The 12,107-nt window shown below is 41.4% G+C and overlaps 1 protein-coding gene across 6 annotated transcripts in view; it reads right to left on the bottom strand.

Moving 5' to 3' along the window:
- Positions 1-326: 326 nt before the first annotated feature.
- Positions 327-12,107, bottom strand: part of LOC136400418 (serpin B6-like) — a 91,991-nt gene continuing 80,210 nt past the window's right edge. For all 6 annotated transcript variants that reach the window (XM_066377059.1, XM_066377055.1, XM_066377057.1 and 3 more), the window contains exons 5-7: positions 2,569-2,711; positions 1,473-1,628; positions 327-867 (exon numbers count right to left, since the gene is read on the bottom strand). In XM_066377059.1, coding sequence (XP_066233156.1) covers positions 463-867; positions 1,473-1,628; positions 2,569-2,711 — 704 coding nt within the window. In that variant the 3' untranslated portion in view covers positions 327-462. The remainder of the gene's footprint in view (positions 868-1,472; positions 1,629-2,568; positions 2,712-12,107) is intronic.

The raw sequence follows: 12,107 nt of genomic DNA, 5'->3' as shown, positions 1-12,107 counted from the left end.
CTGAGGTTCTGAGACCTGCTTCCCACAGTTCTTCAGTCTGTTTCAGCTGTTATCTCACTAACAGTGCCAATGTGTAGTGAAGAGAGAGGAGCAGCACTGATACCCTAGCAGCTGGCTGTGAGCACAGCGCTCTGACTAAAGGGCAGACCCGAGGCCTCGCATGGGTGTGAGGATGGAGGGGACACCTTTCAGAGCAGGTGTAGGGCATGTGCTAAACCACTAGTGCGGCTACTGCCCATGTGACCATAGGCCCCACCCCCAAATGGCAATTTCAGATCCTAGAAAACAACACTGTGAACAAACATATACACAAGGAGCTCTGAAGGTGGAATTTCAAAATTAGGCCCTTTATTTTTTAACTGTTACCAAAGGTTACTTAGGATTTCAGGCACATTGCGAAGCGTCGGAGGAAAAGCAGGCCAGAAGACAGGTGAAGGGCTATGAGCTGTGTTGCCCACTCCCTCAAGGGGAGGAGACTCGGCCACAGAACAGAATGGCTTTGGTCTTGCTGTGCTGGATGAAGAAAAGGAAGGGGTGGTCAGCGCAGAACCTGGGGGTGAGTCTCGCACACCGAAGCATCATGATGGCGGCAGTGGCGGCCGCAGCTTCCGTGCCTTCCTCGTTGACCTCCACAAAGGCCTTGTGCAGAACCTTGGACAGAAACAGACCTCCCATGGATGACATTCCAGAAAAGTCTGCCCTGTTCTGCTCAAAGGCATCAGTCATGCCCAGAGCACGAAGGACATCCTCCATGTCATAATCCTCCTCCAGTTTAAATCTAGGAAGGGATACTTCCACCTCCTCTTCATCCATCATGTCTGGTCTTGTCCAGTCTTTGAATTTTTCATAAGTTAGTGCTTTTTCCACCTGGAAGAGGAGGGTTAAAGATTTTATCATCTTTTTTTTTTTTAAGAGAAGGGGAGATAGACAGATTCCTGCATGCACCCCAACCAGGATCCACCTGGCAAGCCCTGTCTGGGGCCAATGCTCTGCCCATCTGGAGCCATGCTCACAACCGAGCTATTTTTAGCCCCTGAGGTTGAGGTTCCAAGGAGCCATCCTAAGTGCCTGGGGAAGATATGTTCGAATCATTCAAGCTGTGGCTGCAGAAGGGAAAGAGAGAAAGAGAGAGAGAGAGAGAGAGAGAGAGAGAGAGAGAGAAGGGAGAGGGGAGGGGTAGAGAAGCAGATGGTCATCTCTCCTGTGTGCTTTGTCCGTAATCAAACCTGGGACTTCCACATGCTGGGTCTATGCTCTACCGCTAAGCCAACCGGCCAGGGCTATACTTTACTGCCCACTAGAACCTATGCCATGATGTGACTGCTCTATGCCATGCGGTGTGAGACAGCAATGACGGGGAAGTTATGTTGTCATTAGAAACATTCACAGGGAAGATGCAGAGGACCACTAAGCACAAATGCAGAGAGGATTCCCTAGCCATCACAGCACAACTATTACTCAGCACTCATTACCGTTTCCAAGTCAATGTTTTCATCAGGAAGCATGATGATCATGTTTAGTTCTTTGCCAACATAAGGCAGCACCAGAATTTTGGTGAATATTTCTCCTATGTAGGTCATATTAAAGATAGATTTCTTAAACATCATTTGAACAGGTATCTTCTCATTCTATAAGAAAAAATGATAAACATTAAATTGAAACAAGACCCAGTTAACACATTGGACAGATCAACAGAGCTGGGCCACTCTGGGCCCCTAGAAATACTTTGTTTGCTTCCAGAACATGACCTCAGTCCCTTCTTTTGAGGGCTTGAATTCACAGCCTCAACCTCCAGATACTGGGGTACCCAGGGCTCAATGCTTTTCCCTTGGTGATGTCATTCAGTCTTGTGATTTTAACTAAAATTTACAAATTTATATTTCTAGCTGGGACCTCTCCCTTGTACTCAAGATTCATATATTATACTGTCCCCTTGACACCTGCACTTGAACATAAAAGAAACCCCCACTGTCACATGTCACATGTCCCTCTCAGGTCTGCTCTATCTATAATTTTCCCCATATCAGTTGATTTTGGCACCATCCATCTCATTGTCAAAAACCCGAGACTCCCTTATCTCCTGTCTTTTATACCACACATCTGACTCATCAGCAAATAAATCATCTTGGCTCTACATTTAAAATATAACAAGAATCCAACTAGTATTTTCTACTTCCACCGCCATCAGCCTAGACCTGGTCACTGGGATGACTTCCTACGGACCCTTTCCCCTTGTGACTTTTCTCTGTCCAGCAGCCAGAGGGATCCGTTAAATCAATCATATGTCAGATCACATCACTCTTTGGCTAAACACCTTTCCATGGCTCATCCTGTACTCTGAGGGAGCAAAAACTGAAGTCCTTAAAGCAACCTGTCATGGTGACAGGAGCTTGCTCCCCCATGCCCTCTGCTCCCTCTCCCTTCCCTCAGATGCTATAGTCACAGGGCCCCTCAATGGTTCTGTGGGCAAAGCAGGCCCAGTAAAATCATCCCCAAGCCTGGAGAGCACACCCCCTTGAACACAGCGACTGTTTTCAAGAATCTCCTATATTATTGCAAAATATTCACCTTGCTGACTTTAAATGGTCTTTCCTTGGTCAGTTCTTTCTTAAACTGATTATCCCAGTTTCCTTTGAAGTAGATGGCATTCACGAGAACCAGACAAGTAAGGGAATTAATTGAATTTGGAGACAGCAGCTCTGTAATTTTACCTGAAAAGAAGAATTAAAGAACCAGTTAGCTAAGAGTGTCCTGATGCATGTTTTGGGGATAATATCCAGATCAGGAATCTCCTTGCATAGAGAGATAAAGGAGTTTACTGTCCCAAAAATATAACCATGTACGGGATACTGGTCTTTAAAACAATAGCAGCAAAAACAAAACAAAACAACAAAAACCAAACTTAAAATATAGTGGTCCCTCATCTATAGCAGAGGTTAGGTTCCAGAACCCCCTATGATAGGCGAAAGTCAGCAAAGTAGCAACCTTATATTTATTTTATTATTTATATATATATATATATATATATTTTTATATATAATTTTATTTTTTTAATGGGGTGACATCAATAAATCAGGATACATATATTCAAAGATAACAAGTCCAGGTTATCTTGTCATTCAATTATGTTGCATAACCACCACCCAAAGTCAGATTGTCCTCTGTCACCTTCTATCTTGTTTTCTTTGTGCCCCTCCCCACCTCCTATCCCTCTCCCATTCCCTCCTCCCCCCCGTAACCACCACACTCTTATAAATGTCTCTTAGTTTCACTATTATGTCCCACCTACGTATGGAATAATGCAGTTCCTGTTTTTTTCTGATTTACTTATTTCGCTTCGTATCATGTTATCAAGATCCCACCATTTTGCTGTAAATGTTCCGATGTCATCATTTCTTATGGCTGAGTAGTATTCCATAGTGTATATGTGCCACATCTTCTTTATCCAGTCGTCTATTTATGGGCTTTTTGGTTGTTTCCATGTCCTGGCCACTGTGAACAATGCTGCAATAAACATGGGGCTGCATGTGTCTTTACGTATCAATGTTTCTGAGTTTTTGGGATATATACCCAGTAGAGGGATGGCTGGGTCATAAGGTAGTTCTATTTTCAGTTTTTTGAGGAACCACCATACTTTCTTCCATAATGGTTGTACTACTTTACATTCCCACCAACAGTGTATGAGGGTTCCTTTTTCTCCACAGCCTCTCCAACATTTGCTGTTACCTGACTTGCTAATAACAGCTAATCGAACAGGTGTGAGGTGGTATCTCATTGCCGTTTTGATTTGCATTTCTCTAATAGCTAAAGAAGATGAGCATCTTTTCATATATCTGTTGGCCATTTGTATTTCTTCCTGGGAGAAGTGTCTATTCATATCCTCTTCCCATTTTTTTATTGGATTGTTTGTTTGTTTGTTGTTGAGTTTTATGAGTTCTTTGTATATTTTGGATATTAGGCCCTTATCTGAGCTGTCGTTTGAAAAAATCATTTCCCATTTAGTTGGCTTTCTGTTTATTTTGTTATCAGTTTCTCTTGCTGAGCAAAAACTTCTTAGTCTGATGTAGTCCCATTCATTAATTTTTGCCTTCACTTCTCTTGCCATTGGAGTCAAATTCATAAAATGCTCTTTAAAACCCAGGTCCCTGAGTTGAGTACCTATGTCTTCTTCTATGTACTTAATTGTTTCAGGAATTATTTATATATATTTTAAGGCTTTATAAACCCTCCTCACAATCTTTTTTTTTAACAGAGACAGAGAGAGTCAGAGAGAGGGATAGATAGGGACAGACAGACAGGAACGGACAGAGATGAGAAGCATCAATCATCAGGGTTTTTTTTGCAACACCTTAGTTGTTTATTGATTACTTTCTCATATGTGCCTTGACCACGGGCATTCAGCAGACCAAGTAACCCCTTGCTCAAGCCAGTGACCTTGGGTCCAAGCTGTTGAGCTTTGCTCAAACCAGATGAGCCCATGCTCAAGCTGGTGACCTCGGGGTCTCGAACCTGGGTCCTCCACATCCCAGTCTGATGCTCTATCCACTGCACCACCACCTGGTCAGGCCCCACACTCTTATAAACCTTTCCCACACTGTTATTAACCTTTCCCACACTCTATTATAAACACTTCCTATGCTTTTAAACACTTTCAGCACTCTTAAATCTACGTAATTTTAACATATAAAATTCTATACAGGTACTCACCAGTGAATATACAATAATATTCTTTTAATGTTTTAATTTATATTTTATATTGTTTTCAATCTTTTAGGCTAGAAAATGTTTATTTTACCACAAAGAATAATTAAAATAATAAATATATAGGAAGGAAAATGATGACAGAGTAGGCAGACATTACAACTCTCACCTCCAAGAACCAAAGTGGATTACAACTTAACTTAGGAACAATCATCTTGAAAAACCAACTTTGGACTAAACTAAGAGGAATCTATAACCAAGCATCACTGAAGGAACCACATTGAGACTAGTAGGAAAGGCGGAGACATGGAAAGAGCTGTCCTGCTCCCAGGAGTGAGAGGCAGCCAGAAGGGTCTCTTACTGCGGGGTGGGTTTCCCAGAGAGTTGTGGGCCCTCAGCCATAGTATCGGAATCCCAGCCTGGAGCCTTAGAGACTAGAGGAGGCATACAAACAGTATTTAGCTGAAAGAAGAGCTGGGTTACTGTTAGCGAGAGGGAGACAGAACTCTCAGACCCAGGCTCCGTCTTAAAGGGACCACGCAGAAAACCTGGTTCACAGCCACTTACCTGGGGCTCCGGGAGTAGGGAGCGTGGAAAGGACCGGAGTTGCAAGAGGAGAGTGTAGTCTCAGGGACACAGGGAGAGACTGTGGGGGACAGTGACCCTGACCCCTGTACTGTATCACTCCCCAAACCTAAAGTGACCATTCTTCCTGGGAGAACCAAGTCAACAAAGGGAAGCAATTGATCCACCCAACAGAGGCTCTCCTGCTCCAGTTAGTGCAGAGAGACACTTAGAAGCAGGGGGTGCATCAGGGACACAGGATTTGAGTGCCGAGGTCTGCGCTACACTGCCCCCCCCAACCTGCTGAGTACCCTCTGAAGTGGAGGAGGACTGGGCTGCAGAACTCTGCGGGACAAGGCATCCCCTGCACCTGCATTGAGCAGATCCCAGTGTGTGAGGCATCTCAAGCACCCATTGAAGGTGGAGTCTCACAAGGGGTGCTGCAGTCCCACAGGGGGCGGAGCCAGGCAGCCCACTCTGCCATGTCGAGGGGCCGAGCCTGGAGAGGCAGCCTGTGCTGCCACATCGAGGGGCGGAACCTGGAGAGGCAGCCTGTGCATCAGGAGAGCGGAGCCCGGTGGCCCCCACTGCAAAGGAGAGAGGTGGGTAGAGCCTGAAGAGGCATCCTTCACACCAGTGGGGGGGTCGAGCCCAGAGAGGCAGGGAGTCCCACATACCTGCAAAGCAGCTGGAGCTGTGGCCTGCCAGCCCACGCTGGGGCCCGAGTATCTGAGCAGGCAGAGGCAGAGGGGGGCTAGCAGAAAGACCTCACTTCAGGAATAGAGAGGCCACACACACTGGCCAGAGTGGATAAAAGCCAGCCTAGGAGTGCAGCTTACAGTTACAATGACATCAGAGCCCAGCAGAGGCAGACACAAATTTTGGATCACCTGTACCTCCAAGAAGGTTGCCAAGGGCCAGTCAGAAGCAGTGATTCCCACTACTCTATTCCAGGTTCCAGCCAGGGAGGTCCAGGGCTGGTATATACAGCGGCCAGATACAGAGAGCATCAGCTCAGGCCCTAACAACCATAATTAGAGTGGTATCTTAAGGAAAGGCTCCTCACACCTGACCCAGCTAAGGCATTGAAAACAGTGTCACAAACAGAAAAAGAGCAGTAGCAGCAGATAAGTAGTACACAGCAGATAACAAATAACAGGAGAGGCCAACCCAAGAAGATTTAGAAGCAACACAACTGAAAGCTGGAGGCAGACAACACCAACCTATACTCAGCTAGCTACACAAACAACACATCCAAAGGAGCAGTCTATACAGAGACAAAATGGGAAGACAGAAAAGTGCAATTCAAATGAATCAACAAGAGAAATCCTCAGAAAAAGAACTGAATGAAATGGAAATAACCAAGATACCGGATGCAGAGTTTAGAATAATGATTGTTAGGATGCTCAAGGATCTTAGAGCAACAATAGATGGACAAAATGAGCACCTAAACAAAAAGACAGCTGACATCAAAAAGGACACTGAAATCATAAAATAGAATCAGACAGAAATGACAAACACAATATCAGAAATAAAGACTAAACTAGAAGGAACAAAAATCAGACTGGATGAAGCAGAAGATTGAATCAGCAATTTAGAAGACAAGATAAGTGAAAGCATGAAAGCAGAACAAGAAAAAGAAAAGAGATCAAAAAGTCTGAGGAAACTCTAAGAGAGCTCTGTGACAACATAAAGAGAAACAACATTCGCATCACAGAGGTTCCTGAAGGAGAAGAGAAAGAACAAGGGATAGAGAACCTGATTGGAGAAATCATAGCTGAAAACTTCCCTAAATTGATGCAGGAAAAAGTCACACAAGGCCAAGAAATTCAGAGAATCCCATTAAAGAGGAACCCAAAGAGACCTACACCAAAATACATAATTAAAATACCAAAGCTAACAGATAAAGAAAGAATACGAAAAGCTGCAAGAGAAAAGCAGTCAATCACCTACAAAGGAGCCCTCATAAGAATGACATCTGACTTCTCAACAGAAACACTTGAGGCCAGAAGAAAATGGCAAGAAATATTCAAAGTAATGCAGAACAAGAACCTACAACCAAGACTACTTTATCCAGCAAGGCTATCATTTAAAATTGAAGGAGAAATAAAAAGCTCCCCAGGAAAAAAAAAAAAAAAAACTCAAGGAATTCATTACAACCAAACCAATGCTGCAAGAAATGTTAACCAATGCTGCAAGAAATGTTAAGGGGCCTGTTGTAAACAGATCAAAGGGGGGAAAAACTAGTAAAAGAGGAATGTAGATTTAAATAAAATGGCAATAAACAACTACATATCGATAATAACCTTAAATATAAATGAACTAAATGCTCCAATCAAAAGACATAGGATAGCTACATGGATAAGAAAACAGGACCTGTACATATGCTGCCTACAGGAGACCCACCTCATAACAAAGGATACACATAGACTGAAAGCAAAGAGATAAAAATATATTTCATGCAAATGGAAATGAAAAAAAAGCTAGGGTAGCAATACTTATATCTGACAAAACAGACTTTAAAACAAAGTCTATAGTAAGGGATAAAGAAGGTCACTAAATAATGCTAAAAGGAGCAATCCAACAGGAAAATATAACCATTATAAATATCTATGCATCTAATATAGGAAACACCTAAATATATAAAGCAGATTTTGATGGACATAAAGGACGAGATCATCAGCAATACTATAACTGTAGGGGATTTCAATACCCCACTAACAGCACTGGATAGATCTTCAAGAAAGAAAATTAACAAAGAAACAGAAGACTTAAAGGACAAACTAGATCAGGGTTTGGGAACCTTTTTGGCTGAGACAGCCATGAACGCCACATATTTTAAAATGTAATTCCATGAGAGCCATACAACAACCCGTGTACGTTATGCATTATCCAATAAAAATTTGGTGTTGTCCCAAGGACAGCTGTGATTGGCTCCAGCCACCAGCAACCATGAGCATTAGTGGTAGGAAATGGATTGTAATACATGAGAATGTTTTACATTTTTAACGTTATTTTTTTTTATTAAAGATTTGTCTGCAAGCCAGATGCAGCCATCAAAAGGGCAACATCTGGCTCAGGCCATAGGTTCCTGACCCCTGGTCTAGATCAACTGGATTTAATAGGTATCTTCAGAACCTTTCACCCTAAAGCAGAATATACATTCTTTTCAAGTGCTCATAGTACATTCTCTAGGATAGACCACATGTTAGAACACAAAATGAGTTTCAATAAATTTAAGAAGACTGCAATCATATCAAGCATCTTATTGGATCACAATGGCATGAAACTAGAAATCAAATACAATAGAAAAACTGAAAAACATTCAAACACTTGGAAACTAAATAGCATGTTATTAAATAATGAATGGGTTAACAATGAGATCAAGGAAGAAATCAAAAATTTTTTTGAAACAAATGAAAATGAACACACAACAACTCAAAATTTATGGGACACAGCAAAAGCAGTCCTGAGGGGGGAGTTCATAGCATTACAGGCATACCTTAAGAAGCTACAAAAAGCTCAAATAAACAATTTAACCCTGGATCTAAAAGAACTAGAAAAAGAACAGCAAGTAAAGCCCAGAGGAAGTAGAAGGAAGAAAATACTAAAGATCAGAGCAGAAATAAATGACATAGAGGCTAAACAACAATACAGAGGACCAATGGAACCAAGAGCTGGTTCTTTGAAAAGGTAAACAAGATTGATGAACCTTTAACCAGACTCACCAAGAAAAAAAGAGGACTCAAATAAATAAAATTAGAAATGAGAGTGAAGAAGCAACAACTGACACAGCAGAAATACAAAGGATTGTAAGAAAATACGATGAAGAACTATATGCCAAAAATTAGACAACCTAGGTGAAATGGACAAATTCCTTGAAACATATGATCTTTCAAAAATCAATCAGGAAGAATCAGAAAACCTAAACAGACCAATTAAAACAAATGCAAAACAAAACAACAACAACAAAAAAAACAAAAGCCCCGGGCTTCACAGGCGAATTCTACCAAATATTCAAAGAGAACTAACTCCTATCCTTCTCAAGCTATTTCAAAAAGTTCAAGAGGAGGGAAGACTTCCAAACTCCTTTTACAAGGCCAGCATAATTCTGATTCCAAAACCAGGCAAAGACAACACAAAGAAAGAAAACTACAGGCCAATTTCCTGATAAATTTAGATGCTAAAATTCTCAACAAAATATTAGCAAACTGTATCCAGCAATACATGAAAAAAATCATGTATCATGATCAAGTGGGATTTATTCTGGGGAGGCAAGGCTGGTACAATATTTGCAAATCAATCAATGTGATTCATCACATAAACAAAAGGAAGGAGAAAAATCACATGATTATATCAATAGATGCAGAAAAAGCATCCATTTATGATCAAAATTCTCAGCAAAGTGGGAATACAGAGAACATACCTCAATAAGATAAAAGCCATCTATGACAAACCCACAGCCAACATCATACTCAATGGGAAAAAATTAAAAGCAATCCCCTTAAGATCAAGAACAAGGCAGGGTGCCCCCTTTCATCACTCTTATTCAACATAGTCCTGGAAGTCCTAGCCACGGCAATCAGACAAGAAGAAATAAAAGGCATTCAAGTTGGAAAAGAAGAAGTAAAACTATCATTATTTGCTAATGATATGATATTGTACATAGAAAACCCTAAAGTCTCAGTCAAAAAACTACTGGACCTGATAAATAAATTCAGCAAGGTGGTAGGATATAAAATTAATATTCAGAAATCAGAGGCATTTTTATACACCAATGATGAACTGTCTGAAAGAGAAATTAAGAAAACAATACCCTTCACTATTACAACAAAAAAAAATAAAGTACCTAGGAGTAAATTTAACCAAAGAGGTTAAAGACTTGTACTCAGAAAATTATAAAACATTGATAAAAGAAATCAAGAAAGATACAAATAAGTGAAAGCATACATCATGTTCATGGATAGGAGAAATAAACACCATTAAAATGTCTATATTACTCAAAGCAATTTATAAATTCAACGCAATTCCCATTAAAATACCAATGACATAGATATAGAACAAGTATTTCAAAAATTTATATGAAACCAAAAGAGAACATGAATAGCCTCAGCAATCTTGAAAAAGAAGAATAAAGTGGGAGGTATCACACTTCCTGATATCAAGTGATACTACAAGGCCATTGTACTCAAAACAGCTTGTTACTGGCATAAGAACAGGCATATAGATCAATGGAACAGAACAGAAAACCCAGAAATAAACCCTTACCTTTATGGACATTTGATATTTGACAAAGGAGGTAAAAGCATACAATGGAGTAAAGACAGTCTCTTTAATAAATGGTTCTGAGAAAACTGAACAGCTACCTGCAAAAAAATAAAACTAGACCACCAACTTACACCATTCACAAAAATAAACTCAAAATGAATAAAAGACTTATATGTAAGTCGTGAAACCATAAGCATCTTAGAAGAAAACATAGGCAGTAAGCTCGCCAACATCTCTTGCAGCAATATATTGCTGATTTATCTCCATGGGCAAGTGAAATAAAGGACAGAATGAACAAATGGGACTATATCAAACTAAAAAGCTTTTGCACAGCTGAAGACAATATGAACAAAATAAAAAGACAAACCACACAATGGGAGAACATATTTGACAATACATCTGATATGGGGTTAATAACCAAATTTTTTTTTTTTGTATTTTTCTGAAGCTGGAAACGGGGAGGCAGTCAGAGAGACTCCCGCATGCGCCCGACCGGGATCCACCCAGCATGCCCACCAAGGGTCGATGCTCTGCCCATCCGGGGCGTCGCTCTGTCGTGACCAGAGCCACTCTGGCGCCTGGGGCAGAGGCCAAGGAGCCATCCCCAGCGCCCGGGCCATCTTTGCTCCAATGGAGCCTCAGCTGCGGGAGGGGAAGAGACAGAGAGGAAGGAGAGGGGGAGGGGTGGAGAAGCAGATGGGCGCCTCTCCTATGTGCCCTGGCCGGGAATCGAACCCGGGACTCCTGCATGCCAGGCCGACGCTCTACCACTGAGCCAACCGGCCAGGGCCTAATAACCAAAATTTATAAAGAACTTGTAAAACTCAACACCAGGAAGATAAACAATCCAATCAAAAAATGGGGAAAATAAATGAATAGACACTTCTCCAAAGAGGACATACAGATGGCCAATAGGCAGATGAAAAAATGTTCAACATCACTAATTATTAGAGAAATGCAAATTAAAACCGCAATGAGATATCACCTCACACAAGTCAGAATGGCGTTAATTAACAAAACAACACATAATAAGTGCTGGAGAGGATGTGGAGAAAGGGGAACCCTCCTGCACTGCTAGTAGGAATGCAGACTGGTGCAGCCACTGTGGAAAACAGTACGGAGATTCCTCAAAAAAATTAAAAATCAATCTGCCTTTTGACCCAGTCACCCCAATTTTAGGAATATATCCTAGAACACTACATCACTGATTCAAAAGAAGAAATGCATCCTCATGTTCATGTCCGCATTGTTTGCAATAGCCAAGATTTGGAAACAGCCCAAGTGTGCGTCAGTGGATGAGTAGATTAAAAAGCTGTAGTACATGTACACAGTGGAATACTATGTGGCCATGAAAAAGAAGGAAATCTTACCTTTTGCGACAACATGGATGGACCTGGAAACTATTATGTTAAATGAAATAAGCCAGGCAGAGAAAGAAAAAAATTGTATGACCTCACTCATTTGAGGAATCCAATGAACAATGTGAACTGAGGAACAGAATAGAGGCACAGGTGGGATCAAAGGGATCAGAGGGAAAGTGGACAGAGGGAAAGGGGATGAGAGGATGGGATCAG

The sequence above is a fragment of the Saccopteryx leptura genome, chromosome 3, assembly GCF_036850995.1.
Source record: "Saccopteryx leptura isolate mSacLep1 chromosome 3, mSacLep1_pri_phased_curated, whole genome shotgun sequence".
Taxonomy (NCBI): Eukaryota; Metazoa; Chordata; class Mammalia; order Chiroptera; family Emballonuridae; genus Saccopteryx; species Saccopteryx leptura.
This window is presented reverse-complemented; position numbering and strand designations above follow the sequence as displayed.